The sequence below is a fragment of the Malaya genurostris genome, chromosome 3 (genome assembly GCF_030247185.1).
Source record: "Malaya genurostris strain Urasoe2022 chromosome 3, Malgen_1.1, whole genome shotgun sequence".
Classification (NCBI taxonomy): Eukaryota; Metazoa; Arthropoda; class Insecta; order Diptera; family Culicidae; genus Malaya; species Malaya genurostris.
Genome location: NC_080572.1, coordinates 239,013,712 through 239,030,825, shown reverse-complemented (window position 1 = coordinate 239,030,825; position 17,114 = coordinate 239,013,712). Strand labels below are relative to the sequence as shown.

General features: G+C 39.6%; 5 protein-coding genes across 5 annotated transcripts; 3 read left to right on the top strand and 2 right to left on the bottom strand.

The window, feature by feature from the left end:
* The first annotated feature begins 2,402 nt into the window (after positions 1–2,402).
* Positions 2,403–5,842, top strand: LOC131437859 (isovaleryl-CoA dehydrogenase, mitochondrial-like). Its single transcript, XM_058607485.1, has 5 exons — positions 2,403–3,077; positions 3,147–3,226; positions 3,299–4,389; positions 4,459–4,538; positions 4,611–5,842. Exons 3-5 carry the CDS (start codon positions 4,240–4,242, stop codon positions 5,653–5,655), a joined length of 1,275 nt encoding a protein of 424 aa, XP_058463468.1. The 5' UTR covers positions 2,403–3,077; positions 3,147–3,226; positions 3,299–4,239; the 3' UTR covers positions 5,656–5,842.
* On the top strand, positions 2,928–4,052 carry LOC131434259 (isovaleryl-CoA dehydrogenase, mitochondrial-like). The gene is made up of 4 exons (XM_058600923.1): positions 2,928–3,077; positions 3,147–3,226; positions 3,299–3,732; positions 3,922–4,052. The coding sequence occupies exons 1-4, from the start codon at positions 2,928–2,930 to the stop codon at positions 4,050–4,052; spliced, it is 795 nt and encodes a 264-aa protein (XP_058456906.1).
* A 6,692-nt stretch (positions 5,843–12,534) lies between the features above and the next one.
* On the bottom strand, positions 12,535–15,129 carry LOC131436981 (exocyst complex component 7). The gene is made up of 5 exons (XM_058606000.1): positions 14,935–15,129; positions 14,703–14,868; positions 14,049–14,637; positions 12,757–13,980; positions 12,535–12,693 (listed from the first exon to the last, which is right to left on the bottom strand). Exons 1-5 carry the CDS (start codon positions 14,980–14,982, stop codon positions 12,591–12,593), a joined length of 2,130 nt encoding a protein of 709 aa, XP_058461983.1. The 5' UTR covers positions 14,983–15,129; the 3' UTR covers positions 12,535–12,590.
* Positions 15,130–16,183, top strand: LOC131436982 (large ribosomal subunit protein mL46). Its single transcript, XM_058606001.1, has 2 exons — positions 15,130–15,482; positions 15,532–16,183. Exons 1-2 carry the CDS (start codon positions 15,165–15,167, stop codon positions 16,147–16,149), a joined length of 936 nt encoding a protein of 311 aa, XP_058461984.1. The 5' UTR covers positions 15,130–15,164; the 3' UTR covers positions 16,150–16,183.
* On the bottom strand, positions 16,170–17,031 carry LOC131436984 (ragulator complex protein LAMTOR4 homolog). Its single transcript, XM_058606004.1, has 2 exons — positions 16,491–17,031; positions 16,170–16,429 (listed from the first exon to the last, which is right to left on the bottom strand). Exons 1-2 carry the CDS (start codon positions 16,637–16,639, stop codon positions 16,252–16,254), a joined length of 327 nt encoding a protein of 108 aa, XP_058461987.1. The 5' UTR covers positions 16,640–17,031; the 3' UTR covers positions 16,170–16,251.
* Positions 17,032–17,114: the final 83 nt, after the last annotated feature.

The window sequence follows — 17,114 nt, the reverse complement described above, 5'->3', positions numbered from 1 at the left end:
ACGATGCGGAAATAGTCTGATATTGCAAAACAGCGACGGGGTGTGTTATAAACGCAACACATCACACGTGAAACCATTGATTCGCCATTCTATGGTCAATAGCGATACGCAAGTCGGTACAACTACAACAACCTTATTGGATTCACAGAGTCCACAGCCAATAAATGAAGAAACCGACCACGAACCTACTAGAGCGGGAAGACCGAACCGGCAGATAATGAGACCCAAACGATACGATGATTATAGTCTTAGTTAAAATCAATTGTTATTTGAAATACTTCCGTTTTATTTAAATTCAATAAGGGAGATATGTTATGATCCTGAAAACTGGGAGCACGGATGAAGAAGAGAGAGCATAAATAAACTATACTTTGTCACGTACGCGTGTACTTTTATTCCGAATCATAATAACTACCATTATTCGAATGTTAAAATGGCTAAATACATACTAAATAATATTAAAAATATAATTCATTTTGAGTTCATTAGCGATGTCATCTTGTGAAACCAAATGAACAGCCGATGAATCAATTTCTTCTTTTGACAGCTATCAGTGGTTTGTTTACATATCTATTAGGTTTTGCACGATGACGAACAAATAAACTGTCGATGAATAAAATTCATTTTTGACAGTTGCCGTGTGTTTGTTTTATTTTGCGACTGCAAATCAAAAATTGTACGATTACGAAAAAGTGCCTGTTAAAAACGTGTTACACAGTGAAAAAAAGTAAAAAGATTTCTCTGTATGTGTTTCCAGCATCAAAGAGCGATATTTGTATAAATCTGTTTAGTGTGAGACGACCAAACTGATGAACTTTTAAACTGTAAACAAATACACGTCGACTGTCAAAAAAAGATCATTCTGTTCATTTTGTGAACCTAATTTACACGAATTTGAATTAGAATGAACACATAAACAAAGCACTTTCGCCCAAACATGACATAACTCACGAAAATGTACTAATTTTGACTTAGATAGCTGTCCAAAGACGAACCTGATTCATCGTCGGTTCATTCGTGTCGTCATCGTGCAAAACCTGTAGCTGTTAGGTTTCGCACGATGACGACATAAATGAACTGCCGATGTTCATCTTTGACAGTTGCCGTGTACTTGTTACGAAAAAGTGCCTGTTAAAAACGTATTCCACAGTGAAAACAACTAAAAAGATTGCCTTGTATGTGTTTCCAGCATCAAGGAGCGATATATGTATGAATCTGTTTAGTGTAAGGCGACTTGCAATTTTTACATTCGTACGATGGACCTCTGATGAACTTTTAAACTGTAAACAAGTACACGTCGACTGTCAAAAAAAGTTCATTCTGTTCATTTTGTGAGGTTATGGCATGTTCGTGTAAAACCTACTAAAAATTAGTTCATTTTGTGAGGTTATGTCGTGTTCTTGCAAAACCTAATTGATTCCAATTAGTTAACATCAACCACAGGATCTTACAAATGCAGGTTTCGAAGTGCCAAACGAACGAAGCGTCTTTGAACACGTTCAATTCGCATACACCACGAAATTTGATGAGGAAACCAAATAACTGACACGATCTCAAGGATTGTCCGAATCAGTAAACAGTACAAACCCTCCAAACAGTGTGGGTTTATGAAATCTTTAGCAATTTTCGAATAAAGCCCAGTTGACGTAGCACTTTTGTAATGATTAATAATTTGATGTAATGCCAATACGTAGGTCAACCATACGAAACACAACGATGAGTTCTATCTTTGTAACTAGAGTCCTCTTCTTTAGTTAAACCACCCTGTCAACTTGAAGCGATCTCAATCTTCAGTTCAGCAAAGCCATCGCACGGCATCACATTCATCATATCATGTCAATTGTATGGGTGCGCAGTGCTGTTATTTTGGCGCGCACGAATTTGACATTTCTCCCCCCTACTTCTATGTACGAGATTCGATGCGGACTCGCCTGAGGGCACCATGCACGCAAAAAAGGATATGGCCAATGATTTGTTCGGGAAATGTGAGAGCTGGATATCTTGTTAATATGATGTCTTTGCCTACAATGAAACAGAATTCCTCGTCATTAGCGGACCTTACCAGCGCTGCCAACTATACCGATTTCTCGGTATTTATACCGATTTTTGGACTCGATACAGGAATACAGATATGCTCTCTCAAAATACCGATATTTCAATTTTCATACAGATAAATACCGATTTTCAGTTTTTGTGTTGGATTCCATAGGGGTAAACCAGGTCGAGCGACCTTTTTTTTTTTTTTTTGGTCGCAAAATCAGTTTTCGCACTAAATTGATGTTTGATTTTTCGAGAAAGATATTGTACAGATAGTTTTTTTCGCCAAATACAGATTTTTGGAAAAAACAGTTGACAGCACTGGACCTTACACTATTATTAAAAGTGTCATTACTAAAAAATAATGTCATTTTTATGAACGTGTAATGGTGCAGTAATGACGAGATTTCTATCAAATTTGAAATACATCATTACTTAGACATCATTAAAAATGACAATAATAATGCTCGTGTAAGGGCCGCTATTCTCGGCGAAAAACATAACCGCACTAGTCAGGATTAGTAGCGAGAAAAAAAAATATTAAGCCAAAATTCTTCATCTTTAGTCCACAGTCCTGTTTAACTTGGTAACGGACCATACGACGCCAAAGAAATCTCACAACGGTTATGTGTTGGTGAATGCGTGTTCAGCAACATGTGATAACAGCATCGGCACGTCTATATTTACAGCCGATATTATTTAAGCCAGCACATTTTGCGATCTTTAAGCTAAGCGTAACACATCACTACTCGCGCAAACCGATTCGACACATTTGTCATATCAGCACTATACATCATTAGTTTATTAGAAGAATTCGTAGTTCTCGTTACTACGTTGTTTTCAAACAGTGCCGTGATAGTGTTCAGTTACTACTCTAAGAAGAATATACAATGTCAATTCGTAACATAAGCAATGCCTCCCGGCTACTGGTTCAAAAACTGTTGAAACCTGCTAAAGGATATATTGGAAGAAACGGTAGATTCTTATCTCACTATCCAATAGATGAAACTATTTTCGGGCTAACTGAAGAACAGCGGCAGGTAAGCAGATTTAAGGCTTACTTACTGTTACTGTTTCTATGTTGATAACTTGATTATTTTGTTGTGCAGTTACGTCAGACGGTATTCAATTTTGCGCAACAAGAGCTGGCACCGTTTGCGCAGGAAATCGATAAACAGAATGAATTCAAGTAAGTGTTTCTTCACATGCACAAAAATAGTTGCATGTATTCTGTCGTTATAATTGTCGTTCATCCACGCAGAGACCTTCGTAACTTTTGGAAAAAGATGGGTGACATCGGCCTACTTGGACCCACTGTAAAACCCGAATACGGTGGATTAGGAGGAACCTACCTTGATCACTGCATCATCAACGAGGAACTGTCGCGTGCATCGGGATCGATAGCCCTTTCATACGGAGCACATTCGAATCTGTGCGTTAACCAGATTCACCGCAACGGAACTGAAGAACAGAAGCAAACCTATCTACCGAAGCTGATCAGTGGGGAGCATATCGGAGCACTTGCGATGTCTGAACCGGGTTCTGGAAGCGATGTTGTATCGATGAAGACGAAGGCCGAGAAAAAGGGCGACTACTATCTGCTGAATGGTAATAAATTCTGGATTACGAACGGACCGGATGCAGATACCTACATCATTTACGCCAAAACTGATCCGAGTGCAAAACCGCAGCACGGTATTACGGCTTTCATGACGAGATTTCTATCAAATTTGAAATACATCATTACTTAGACATCATTAAAAATGACAATAATAATGCTCGTGTAAGGGCCGCTATTCTCGGCGAAAAACATAACCGCACTAGTCAGGATTAGTAGCGAGAAAAAAAAATATTAAGCCAAAATTCTTCATCTTTAGTCCACAGTCCTGTTTAACTTGGTAACGGACCATACGACGCCAAAGAAATCTCACAACGGTTATGTGTTGGTGAATGCGTGTTCAGCAACATGTGATAACAGCATCGGCACGTCTATATTTACAGCCGATATTATTTAAGCCAGCACATTTTGCGATCTTTAAGCTAAGCGTAACACATCACTACTCGCGCAAACCGATTCGACACATTTGTCATATCAGCACTATACATCATTAGTTTATTAGAAGAATTCGTAGTTCTCGTTACTACGTTGTTTTCAAACAGTGCCGTGATAGTGTTCAGTTACTACTCTAAGAAGAATATACAATGTCAATTCGTAACATAAGCAATGCCTCCCGGCTACTGGTTCAAAAACTGTTGAAACCTGCTAAAGGATATATTGGAAGAAACGGTAGATTCTTATCTCACTATCCAATAGATGAAACTATTTTCGGGCTAACTGAAGAACAGCGGCAGGTAAGCAGATTTAAGGCTTACTTATTGTTACTGTTTCTATGTTGATAACTTGATTATTTTGTTGTGCAGTTACGTCAGACGGTATTCAATTTTGCGCAACAAGAGCTGGCACCGTTTGCGCAGGAAATCGATAAACAGAATGAATTCAAGTAAGTGTTTCTTCACATGCACAAAAATAGTTGCATGTATTCTGTCGTTATAATTGTCGTTCATCCACGCAGAGACCTTCGTAACTTTTGGAAAAAGATGGGTGACATCGGCCTACTTGGACCCACTGTAAAACCCGAATACGGTGGATTAGGAGGAACCTACCTTGATCACTGCATCATCAACGAGGAACTGTCGCGTGCATCGGGATCGATAGCCCTTTCATACGGAGCACATTCGAATCTGTGCGTTAACCAGATTCACCGCAACGGAACTGAAGAACAGAAGCAAACCTATCTACCGAAGCTGATCAGTGGGGAGCATATCGGAGCACTTGCGATGTCTGAACCGGGTTCTGGAAGCGATGTTGTATCGATGAAGACGAAGGCCGAGAAAAAGGGCGACTACTATCTGCTGAATGGTAATAAATTCTGGATTACGAACGGACCGGATGCAGATACCTACATCATTTACGCCAAAACTGATCCGAGTGCAAAACCGCAGCACGGTATTACGGCTTTCATCGTTGAAAGGGACAGTGCTGGATTCTCACGAGGAGTCAAACTGGACAAGCTGGGCATTCGTGGCAGTGGAACGTGCGAACTGATTTTTGAGGATGTCAAAGTTCCAGTGAAAAATGTGCTAGGTCAAGTAAATAAAGGCGTATATGTGCTAATGTCAGGATTAGACTACGAACGTTTGGTACTGGCTGCAGGTCCAGTTGGCCTCATGCAAGCGGCTTGTGATGTGGCTTTTGATTATGCCCATAATCGTAAACAGTTCAATCGAAGAATCGGTGAATTTCAGTTGATCCAAGGAAAAATGGCAGATATGTACACGACGATGAATGCATGCAGAGCGTATTTATACTCCGTAGCCCGCTCGTGTGACATGGGTAAAGCAAACCCGAAGGATTGTGCCGGTGTCATATTGTACTGTGCAGAAAAGGCCACTCAAATCGCTCTGGATGCCATTCAGATTCTGGGTGGAAATGGATATATCAATGACTATCCGACGGGAAGAATCATGCGTGATGCAAAACTGTACGAAATCGGTGCCGGAACGTCGGAAATTCGTCGTATGATTATTGGTCGTGCCCTCAACAACGAATATAAGTAGAAAAAAACTTGATATAAACAGTAAATCTGGATTTTCGAATGCATTTAACAGGGATTTTGTGATAATCATCTACGCAACGTAGGTTAAGAACGCGGGTGCATTTAAACATGGTGCTTCCATAATTTACTACATAATATGAAAGTTGCATTTTATAGAATAGATGGAAATAAATCTTTTAAGCATTTAATATTCTATAGACATGAGTGTGAAAAGAAATCACTCAAAAACAGAGTAAATCCAGGCCATCGTTCCATCGACCAGCCCCGTCTTTATAAAATATTAGCTTCGAATGGATTCCAACAGCAGAGATGACAGGTAAAAAAATCAAATATCTTCAGGTTGGAAAAGTCTGTATATCCGAAAAAAAATCTGCAGTCAGCAACTCTGTCTTGCTGGCAGCCATTTCTCTATAAAGTATGATACGATAAATTGATTTGGCGAGCAAAAAAAAAGGTCGCGACAATTTCAAAAATCTAAATTTTGACGAAAGTCTGCGAAAAACTCGATTTTCCAAAATCTTCTAGTCTGCACAACAAAAAATGTCTGCAGCACTATGTACGAAATCTGCAAATTTACAGACAAATCTGCAGATCTGGCTTCTCTGTCCAACAGTAAGGGACCTTTACACCAGAATAAGTAATGTCATTTTTAATGATTACTAAGTAATGACATTCCAAATTAGTTCCTGTTGCTAAATAGTATGGTAATTTGGTCAAACGGCGATGGTGCGCCAACGGTTTCGTTGGTCGAAGCAACGACGGATAGAGTGGTGTGTTATGTCCGAATATCTGGGCCATTTTTTAGTTTCTAAGGGAGTTATAGCTAGGTGATGGAGGTGACAGAATCTCTTGTTTAATACTGCTTTGAATGGTGTTATTCGAAGAGCGAAGATTTACAAATGTAATATGATTTTCCGAGTATGTTCAGCTTTTGAATTTCTCATCGCTCGGTCAATGTTACTCTAAAGGTCTATCCGTATTAGGTTGATCCGACACCGATTTTTCTTTCTGCTTCGGCTATGTATGAGTTGCACATGCAAACAGCTGCTTCGGATCGACCTAGTTTAAGGCAGAGCAGGTCGGTCAGTAGTATCTGTGAAAAATATGTTGCATTTTTCTTGTAATTTTGTCATGTTTTCCATTAGGCTTTCTGACAGCTCACTTACAACCACAAATGCAAACGAGATTGGTTTGTTTTCACCAGGAAACGCATGCATTAAACACGATTCAGTCGATCATTCAACTTCGGTCGATATCAAAATTAATTTATTATTTTTTTTTTTTAGCCAAATATTGCTCTTGTACCCGACGTTCATGTATTCCGTGAACTTGACGTAGTGTCCCTTCATATGAATTGCTTACAATTAATGTTGCTGTTCCGTGGCCGTTTTATGCCGGTGATAGTCGTCTGATGCTACGTGTGAATCGCTTTTACATATTGTTTTGTTTTCATCAGAAAACGTATTGGCCACTCATTTTTCACTAAGGTCGCCGTTCATTTTTCATCGGGCATAGAAACACAGACTAACAGACAGGACACTCAAATTAGATTCTTCAATCATTTTAACGGTCATTTCGAATATTCTTTTATTTGGGACAGTACTCACATGTGTCATGATGGCGCCACGTTACCCTATCGAAAACATCCTGTCTGTCATCTAGACTGTGTTTATTTTTTTCATTTACCAACAGAGTTGGTACAGAATATACATACAGAATTACCTGTAATGTATTGATTTGTATACTTCCATGCGAATTTCATGCAGAATACAGATTTAATATATATTGCCAAAACTAAATACATAATTGTGCCTACTTCTCATCCTCTAACGCAATAAAAAATCGAACCCGTTTTGTTACAATATTTACTTGCTTCTGGTCTGCCGCCACTTAATTTCGGGTGAAAACTACCAACACAATAAAAAATAGTCTAGATGAACAACGTTGAGTCAAATAAATGGTTACCTTAAAACATCGCGAAAAAGTTAAATATATTATCAACGTAATCCATTAATTTATAGTGAACATTCATTTTCCAATATTTTGATGAAATCAGGCATCCCTGCAAGCAGCTGATCGGTGTTGACAAACGAAGGGAAACCAACTAGTAAAAAAAACTTTTACATAACACAAGGGGTGTACAGATAGTAAATAGTTCGCGCAGTACAATATAGATGGAACTAGTGCATCACGAAAAATTATTTTTATAAGAATTTACTCATACTGTCATGTCTGTTAGTCTGTGATAGAAACCTCAATAGTCCATAGTTCCATCAACGACGTTCCATATTTATAACATTTGTAAGATCATACATTTAATATTAAATAAAGCATTTTTTCAAATGGCGTAGTACCTAATAGATATGGTAAAATTTGATGCGTAGAAACTTGAAACCGCGCATATATTTGAAGGCTCGCCAGAAAAAAAGCGTTTTACTATGACGGGTGTGCTTTCTAAATGTATTATTCAAAAAACAATTTTATCATTTGATTGCAAATCACCTTTACATTCGAAAAAAAATTGTTGTAAATCAGTTAAACTGTTTTCAATGTATTCGAACGGTTTATTCGCAACATTAAACTATGGGACTTCTCGTTCGTACGAATGATGTTCGAATACATGTATCGTTTGAAACATAGCTGGTATACATTCTAGCGTTGGTTAATCGCAAGAATTGGAGTGATTTTATCAATCCTTTAAACATGAAAACATGAATAGTTTATTCGTATTTGTTCGAAAGTATCCATTCGTCGTGTGATCAATACGGACGTAAACAATAATGAGAGTGTATGCTAATATTCCAGAAATATTGAGGAGCACTGAATCCTTCCCGATCCGAGAATACAATCAGCCCTGTCCAATTATTTATCAATACAAATCGATATCGGAAGCTGTGAAAAAATCAATCGTTATACATGGAAAAATATTGGCACTCACATCAGAACCGACTCGGATCGGAAAAGTTTTAATAATCTTTTACGATTGATAGGATATCAATTTGATCTTATTCCTGATAGTTATAAGCCTTTTGAACTAATTTCATCAATTCAGAACGAATTTGATTTGAGATTCATCCCAAACGTACCAAGTCAGTTCGCACTAGAAACCAATTCCAGGGGTAAGGCGACTAGCTTGAAATTACCCAACGACCAATTGTCTGTTTCAATAGTTTCCAGTCAAAACCAAATTTGCAATTGATCTGGTCTGGAACTAAATTGATATTCACTCCCATCCGACACCCGGAGAACGCGCCCTGTACTTACCTTACCTAACAGCTATAGGCCTGGGGTGTCCTTTGCTGTATCAAGCATTTGTCTGCACATAACTCGTTCCATGGCTGCTCGTCGCCTGTCACTCAAGGCACGGATGCTTCTGAGATCACCCTCCACTTGATCGATCCACCTTGCTCGCTGCACTCCTCTTCTTCTTGTACCAGTCGGACTAGATTCAAGAACCATTTTCACTGGGCTGTCGTCCGACATCCTTATGACATTCCCAGCCCATCGTAGACGTCCGATTTTAGTTGTTCGTACGATAGGTGGTTCTCCTAGCAGCTGTTGCAATTCGTGATTCATACGCCGTCTCCACGTTCCGTCATCCATCTGCACTCCACCATAGATGGTCCTCAGTACCTTTCTTTCGAAAACACTGAGTGAGCCCTGTACTCAATTCGAATTTTCTGCTTTATGTGGTATGTAAGAACATCGTCGGCCTTATATATTGCGGCCTTATATATTTCGGCCTTTCGTTATTCCGCCTTTCGTATTTCGACCTTTTTTAGGTTCCCTTTCCTGCAAAGATCAAAACAACGCAGGAAAATGGCCAGTGAAAACTTTTATATTATTTACTAAATATTCATTGAGTAAATAATATAAAAGTTTTCACTGACCATTCTCCTGCGTTGTTTTGATCTTAGCAGAAAAGGGAACCTAAAAAAGGTCGAAATACGAAAGGCGGAATAACGAAAGGCTGAAATATATAAGGCCGACGATGTTCTTACCTACCACATTAAGCAGAAAATTCGAAAAGCCGAAGCATATATATCATGCTAGCTTTTAAAGTTGATTTAATTTTTCACCAGTTTTTAGCATTGTATCGTACTGTGTTATAATTATGGTACAAAGTATTTGGTAAGAATTCGAACGAGATCTTATATATCTTATATATGTACTCATACAACTATCAACTAGATTTTCTAATTTCATTTTAAAAATTGATGTTAGTTTTTTTACTGAGAACAAGGCAGCTTATTTTCTTACATGTCTAGGAAAGCCAGAACGATTTTTTCAACGGGCAGACCGGGCAAACGGACCCTCGCAAGCTGTCCGTTCAGTTCGGTTTTACATCTCATCCAAGTCAGTCGATAAACAAAACCGCTTACGTTGGGGACAGAAGAAACCAAGTACAGTATTGTGTAGTGAACAATAGACCTCTAAAATGAGTGAACCAAACGAACAAAAGCTACCGCCGACACGAAAGAATACAATTGTTGTTGACTTTAGGCAGTGCAAAATTCGACCTTCGATACGAGAACTTGAAGGTGTGCTTAAGGAGCAAATGCATCTTGACATTAAACGTGTGCATTTACTTCAATGCAATAAGACGAATAATGTTGTTTACATCTAGTTTTACAAAGAGTTGGATGCAATTCAATTCGCAAAAGATAATAACAATGTGCACTATGTGGAGCACGAGAACATTAGGTACAACATTCCAGTATATATGGATGATAGTGCTATAGAAGTGCGTGTGCATGATCTTCACTGAAGCGTCACCGATTCTTATATTCGCAAAACTATGTCCCAATACGGAGAGATTCTCTCTATCGAAAAAGAAAAGTGGAAGAATTTTTTCCCCGGTATTCTAAATGGCGTACGTTTATTACGCATACACTTGAAGAAGCCTACACCTTCTTATGTGATTTTCGGTCAAGATACAAGAATTCCGTGCAAATCACTTGTTACCTATGACAATCAGATGGCCACATGTCAATATTGCCAAAAAGCTGCTCACTACGGTAAGCCATGTGATAAACTGGACAAGGAGACAACTATACCAAAGGACAACGGTGCTTCCTTCACATCAACCCCAAGCAACCCCAGTACACCTGTGACAGTCACCAACAACAGTGAAGCATCCCCTTCAACGAAACCATCCAACGTATCCCCTATAGAACAAAACACATCAGCTGCAGTTAACAACTTACCATCCAACCAACCAGCAACTGCAAACAATGTACAACAAGGCTCATCTCCAGCAACTAGCAATGAAACCAACAACAATATCATCGATGCGGCAATGGATGACGAGACGAATCACGAACGAAGTGCCCCTCAATCCTCGCAGGAGGTAAATGGAAGCTCCTCTCCCCCTAGAAAAAGGGTGACAACGAGATCCAACTCAAAAAAAATTTATTTAAAAAATCGGCTCAATCGGCCACTTAAAGCTTGTACGCAAATAGGCCTGAATAAAAAATATCTTTAAAAAAAGCTGTCCGTTGAAAGAATCGTCTCGACCTACTGAGTTTTGGCTTTATATGATGTACGGCTTTTTGTGTTTTCGGCCTTTTGAATTTCGGCTTTTCGTTTTTCCACCTTTTGCAGTACTCCCGCAGAAAGATGTCTACCACAGCAACATGGCTGTTGAAACCAACCAATAACAATAGGAAAAACAGGAGCACAACGAACAAGGTCAATCGACCAAAAGGATGGAGTCACTACTTCCTACTTCGACTATGGTTGGGTAAGCATTTTTTCAAACCCGATCCCGACCCGTACTCGATCGAAAATAAACTTTTACCAGTGCCCGACCCGAACTCGAGATTAATTTTACTTCAAAACCCGAAGCCGACCCGCACCCGATAAAAAAAATAAGTCTACCTGTACCCGGCCCGAACCCGAAAAAAGTTCCAAAACCCGAAAAACCCAATCCGTACCCGCCCTCTCAGCAGGCGGTTCTATTTTGTTGATCGTTGATCGCTTGTTGAATGATATAATGCACGAAATATTAGCGGACCTTACACGAGTCATTAAAAATGTCATTAGTAAAAAAAATATCATTTTAATGAACGTGTAGTGGTGCACTAATGACGAAATTTGTAACAAATTTGAATTACATCATTTAAATGACATCATTTAAAATGACATTTTTAATGCTCGTGTAAGGACCGCTATTCGTTCAGTTTGCTGGAACGGTTTGTTGTTGTTTCTTCTCTTGCAAAAATATTGTTAAAATTAGGTATTAGCTTCATATAGAAAGAAGATGTGTTGTTATTATACGTGAAGTAGAAGTATTGTACAGGTATGTAGTGTTAGTTTAAAAAAATAAGTGGAAAAAATTTCGGAAATTGTCCACTAAAACTAGTCCAACGGGGCTCCAAGTCCTCATATTAAAAATGGCTCAACAATGGACCTCTGTCTGCCGGGTCGGACCAGTGCGGATAGACCTTTAAGAAGTATGTGTGCATTGAGTGCCTGGCGAAGAAAGGCCATGTATAGCGGCCCTTACACGTGACAATATTATTGTCAATCCAAAGTATTGTCAATACCGTCAATCCAATTGGCATGGTAACATGAGTCCGCGTTTTTCGAAAAAATCAAGCGTTTGGAGCTTTAAATATTGCAACTGAATATTGTAACATTGAGAGAAAAGGTCATTGTACATATTTAACTGTTTCCTCTCTGGAGAGAAAGTATTGTAGGATTGATGAGCAGTTTTGATCCAATGAAGTTTCCACTACACGATCAAAAGTATTGTCAATACTCATTGTATTGACAATAATATTGTCTCGTGTAAGGGCAGCTTATCAAGTGATTTGGTGAAACATGAGATACGAGTTTATGAGCACTTTGTGACAAAACCCAAAAAAAATACCGAAGATTATTGTTGTTTCGAGTATTTATGATTGCTAAAATCTAAGTTAATTCTAAATTATTCTAAATTGTATCATCAAAAAAGCTGTTCAACATCGCAGTGACATCGGTCGGTCGATATTTGACGTACTTTTCCGGATTTTTACTGAACTGTACTTCAGAATAGCTAAACAAAAAAAAATCAAACAATCAGCCCAGTAAAAGCAAGAAATAGAACCAAAGGACTTACATTTCAAAAAATGCATTGTACTGCGGCACTATGTGCTCAGTATTGTCTCGCTTAATACCCTCTCGCAGTAGGACATCCGGGACGGACACGGCCCGCTGAGTTCGCATAGCATCGTCCAGCTCCTTGTTGAAGGAAGAGAACCGTTCCTTGATTATGGCTCGTTCCTTATCTTTGATACGTCCTCCGATCGGCCGTGGAATGTCCTCCAGGGGAGCTATATTTGCTAACATTTTTGACCATGAACCGAGGTAGGCTTTCTTCAGATCTTGAATCATTTTTTGATAACGCTTCTCGCAGTCGTGCTCCGTCAAGGCAACAATGTCGATCAAATTGGAACGCTGAAGCGATTTCAAAATGTAGTGAGTGTTGTTCAGTTTGAACAACTGTTTTGTGGCTAAATCTCCGTACTGTTCGGATTTGGTGGCAATAGTGTAGTTTAACTCTCCAAGCACCTTCCGCACGTAAATACCCAGGAGAGCCTTATTTTTTTGCTCAACCGAAACAGTTTTGTGTGAAGCAATTCTATCGAGATCACTTGAGTAGATCGAATCCATTTGCAAAATGCTGCCAATGGTGTCACAGTGTTCTTGCAGTTGCTCTAGGAACCAAATCGTGTTTGAAGTTAACTCGTGAACGGTGGCATCCTTCGGTACATTTGAATTTCCACCGTAGCTGATTGTACTCGAACTCATGCTGACCATTCCACCGCTTCCAGAATCATTCTTCACCGCATCTATAAACTGTTCCAGGGCTTTGGAGCCGGTCTGCTGCAGTTTGCTTAGAACTCCACTCAGCTGTTGTCGCTGGGCAATGTCACAAATTTTATCAATGTCCGGTTGAAGAATTTGAACATGTTTCAGTGCAGAAAAAATGCCTAACGCAGCAGACCATTCTCTGCGGCTGATACTTCGCAGAACTCGCCCGGTAATCGCTTCGGCATCCTTTACAACCATTTCGATCGATGGTTGCGACAGCCGTGAGAATACCTCGTTGTGTCGGGTACTAGGAATGATATCATTCAGCAGATGTCGTTCCCAGACCAACAATTTTTGCAGCCCGAGTAGCAGAACTAAATACTTTTCCAATTCCTGATCGTTGTCGTTTCCGTACTCTTCCGCAGCGAGAATATCTCCGAAGGAGGAGTTTTTACGCATTGCCAGTCCAGCGGATTGTCCAAGCGTCTGTGAAGCTTTCATAAGCATTTTGTTTGCCTTGCGTTCGAAGCTGTTCGGGATGGAGATAGCAGTTTAATTAGTTGTTCAATAGCTGATTGTCAGTATCACAATACTCACATTTGCTGTAATCGTGCAGACGTAGATTTCTTCAAACCTACATCCGACTGACGTCCATAATATCGGGACTTTAAGGGCTCATTACCCCAACTTCCACTCTTCTGGTGATCTTTTAAATTTTGCAACGATCTCATAATAACCTCCGATCGTTCATCGCCGTAAATTTGAACATATTCTCGTCGCAAATTATTGTCCAACCATTGTGCGATGACGTTCAGCTCCTCACGGGTAGTGGTCGGAAGCTGTTTGATCGAAGGGCAGTCCTCGTTGGAAGAATCTTCTTCGATGTATATTAAATCCAGCAAATCGACCGGCCGCATCGGAGTGCTGTGCTTCTTCAGCAGTGATTTCAGATGATTGTTCAGTGTTTCGCATCCGTTGTTAAACAAACTTGTTACGTTTTCCAGTTCGACACTTTGCGGATTATTGTTCAGAAAATAATCCTTTGCCTTCTTCAACTTGTTCAGGCCATCGAGAAATGCTGTAATGTTTCCTTCCGATGGGCCTTGATGAATCAAATTACACACATCCTGTGAGGCATCGTAGTGAGACAGTACCTGTTCCAGATAGGATAGCGTTGAATCCAAATCTGTAAGAAAACAGAAAAGGCCACTAAGGTGCCGCTGAATTCATACAAACATAAAAACACAGTACTTTGTTGCTGTTTTTGCAGATTTTTGGTAACGTTGTAAACCGGAAGAATCGTCTGTTCCAGCTTTCCCAATCGTTGTTCGAATGAATTGAGGATTTTCGACATGGACTTAGTCAACTCGGAGTACTTTTCAACGCGGTCCTTCAGTAAGGCTTGGTTAGTTTTTTCCTAGATTTGCAATTTTGGCGATTACATGATCTCATTATTGTGATTACAGAATTATATCAATTTTACCTTTTCGAGTTTTGTTTCTATTTGCAAAGTATTTTCTAAGTTGGCCATGTTTGCAGTTTCTGTTAAAAAATCATGTATTATAATCACAGATTTGTACAATTTTTATTATTTTCAGTGACGGATTGAAAAATTTGATGATGATTTGAATGCACAATAACAGGGCTTCCAAGTAAACATGAAAAGGGTGTGAGATGTTAACTTTCTTATTAGATGTATGACAAGTTAGTGAAATGTCAGCTCGCATCTCATGCAGCAGAAACATCTGTTCTAAACGTCATATTTACTCCATCCATGGGAATGACAGAATCAAACCCGAAACACTCGTTCCGTTCGTAATTGGGGTGTTTTTCCGATTGTACCGTAAAATGAGTTTAATTCTACGAAAAGCATTGTCACAATCAACGTCCCGTGTTTTGTTTGTGCGCCGAGCATCTTCTAAACCAGTTCAGTTGGCTGCCAAAGAAAAATGGGACATTTTTGCCGGGGTTCTTGTGGAACGTTTGCCTGTTATAACAAAAACTATGAATCCGCTAGAAGCCAAATTTAAGGTATGAAATTAAAATGATTAAGAAACAATTAATGATCAAATAATCGTAGGCGGTATTGGAACAAACTGAGTTTGAAAACAGTCTCAAATCAAACCACGAGGTTCGCAAAGAAATGGAAAAACGACAAACGGAACTGTTCAAAGCAGGAAAAATCGATCTGGACTCGGAAGCGCTGAAACAAACCGCACAAGATTTGGAAGATGCATACAACGACGAGTTCAGCAAGTTTACACCGGCATCCAGAGTTACCGATGCGGATAAAAAGAACGATGTCAAATCGTTGGAAAGGAAGCTGGAGGAAACATTGATCCTACTGACGGAACAGAAACTAGGAGACAAAAGTTACTATCTGCTACCCCAGGGCCGTCATGTTTCCGGTGAATCGTTGCGACAAACTGCCGAACGGATACTGAAGGAGAGCGTTGGCGATTCACTAAAGGTGACATTCTACGGTCATGCCCCGGTTGGTTTTTACAAATACAAATATCCCACTACCGTCAGGCAGGAAGCTGTCGGAGCCAAGGTGTTCTTTTTCCGTGGTGTGTTGAACCCGGGCAGTTCGAACGTCACTAACAGTAAACTGAAATTCCAGTGGCTGGTTCAATCTGAGCTGGAAGGAGTTTTCAAAGAACCTTATTATCGCAGTGTCTCGCAATTTTTGGTTTGAACGGTTTTAGAACAATAAAATAGTGAATAGTTAACATTTTGTTTTATTTCCTTTTATTTGAGAGCTTGCAGATTTTTAGAAAAAAGGATCAAACGTATTTCTTTAGGCGAAAATCGTTCGACTTTCTGTGGTATCCCCGGCACTTCCCGCTACGCTCGGTGCGTTCCGCCGTTTGACCACATACACCTTTTTGTTCGAAAGGCAAATTGTATAGCTGTGTTCCTCATACACGATAGATATCTTTTTGCATGATCGATTTTTGAAAACTGACGGGTCAACACTGCAAAGCAAAGTGCTCTTAGGGGAACGAAAATTTACAATAAATATCATTATTCATTTACCTTTCCGTAAGTGTCAGCAACCCGATGATAATGCCAGCACTTCTCTCGTCATTCTCCATTTCGCCACCGGAAGCAAGCACCGCTCCATCTTCCGACATGATCAGATATCCGATCTGATTCGGTATCGGTCTACTGTCTAGATCTAGCATTTTCGGGTCCGGTTGTGGAACACAGTTTCCCCTGCAACAGCTAACCTGCACCAAGGAGTTATTGGAATCGTTCGCGATACCACTTCGACTGTTGCTGGTAAAACTTTGACTTCTTGTGCTGCTACCGCCAGAGGCACTTTCCAAGCTAAGCTGACCGATGCGATTGAATTGTCAAAGGAAAAAGTGCGTGAACAATCGAACCGCTATAAGAATCCAATATTTTAGTGAACTCATTAAATTTGGTGCGAATTCGATTGCTGGAAGACACTTTGCGGTAACGGGAACGAAAACTTGCCTGAACTGTAGTCTAGACCGATCGATTTTTCCTTGCTTTGATTTATCGAGATGAGATCACAACTTGTTTTTATTTTGATTTTAGCTCGTATTATCTGACAAGCCTAAAAAGTACTAAAAAGAGATGCGAGCGTCCATTCGAAAAGTATGACGATGATGATGATGATGATGGCAACAATGA

Excerpts from the sequence above, each read along its gene's own strand:
- LOC131434259 (XM_058600923.1), top strand. The coding sequence starts at position 2,928 with ATGTCAATTCGTAACATAAGCAATGCCTCCCGGCTACTGGTTCAAAAA. Across the intron at positions 3,078-3,146 it reads TAACTGAAGAACAGCGGCAG|TTACGTCAGACGGTATTCAA; the intron begins GTAAGCAGATTT and ends TTTGTTGTGCAG. Across the intron at positions 3,733-3,921 it reads GAGTGCAAAACCGCAGCACG|TCCTGTTTAACTTGGTAACG; the intron begins GTATTACGGCTT and ends TTTAGTCCACAG.
- LOC131437859 (XM_058607485.1), top strand. The coding sequence starts at position 4,240 with ATGTCAATTCGTAACATAAGCAATGCCTCCCGGCTACTGGTTCAAAAA. Across the intron at positions 4,390-4,458 it reads TAACTGAAGAACAGCGGCAG|TTACGTCAGACGGTATTCAA; the intron begins GTAAGCAGATTT and ends TTTGTTGTGCAG. Across the intron at positions 4,539-4,610 it reads GATAAACAGAATGAATTCAA|AGACCTTCGTAACTTTTGGA; the intron begins GTAAGTGTTTCT and ends TCATCCACGCAG.
- LOC131436981 (XM_058606000.1), bottom strand. The coding sequence starts at position 14,982 with ATGGCCAACTTAGAAAATACTTTGCAAATAGAAACAAAACTCGAAAAG. Across the intron at positions 13,981-14,048 it reads TCTGCACGATTACAGCAAAT|CTTCGAACGCAAGGCAAACA; the intron begins GTGAGTATTGTG and ends CATCCCGAACAG. Across the intron at positions 12,694-12,756 it reads TACAATGCATTTTTTGAAAT|CTATTCTGAAGTACAGTTCA; the intron begins GTAAGTCCTTTG and ends TTTTTTGTTTAG.
- LOC131436982 (XM_058606001.1), top strand. The coding sequence starts at position 15,165 with ATGTCAGCTCGCATCTCATGCAGCAGAAACATCTGTTCTAAACGTCAT. Across the intron at positions 15,483-15,531 it reads CGCTAGAAGCCAAATTTAAG|GCGGTATTGGAACAAACTGA; the intron begins GTATGAAATTAA and ends AAATAATCGTAG.
- LOC131436984 (XM_058606004.1), bottom strand. The coding sequence starts at position 16,639 with ATGCTAGATCTAGACAGTAGACCGATACCGAATCAGATCGGATATCTG. Across the intron at positions 16,430-16,490 it reads TTGCTGACACTTACGGAAAG|TGTTGACCCGTCAGTTTTCA; the intron begins GTAAATGAATAA and ends TTTGCTTTGCAG.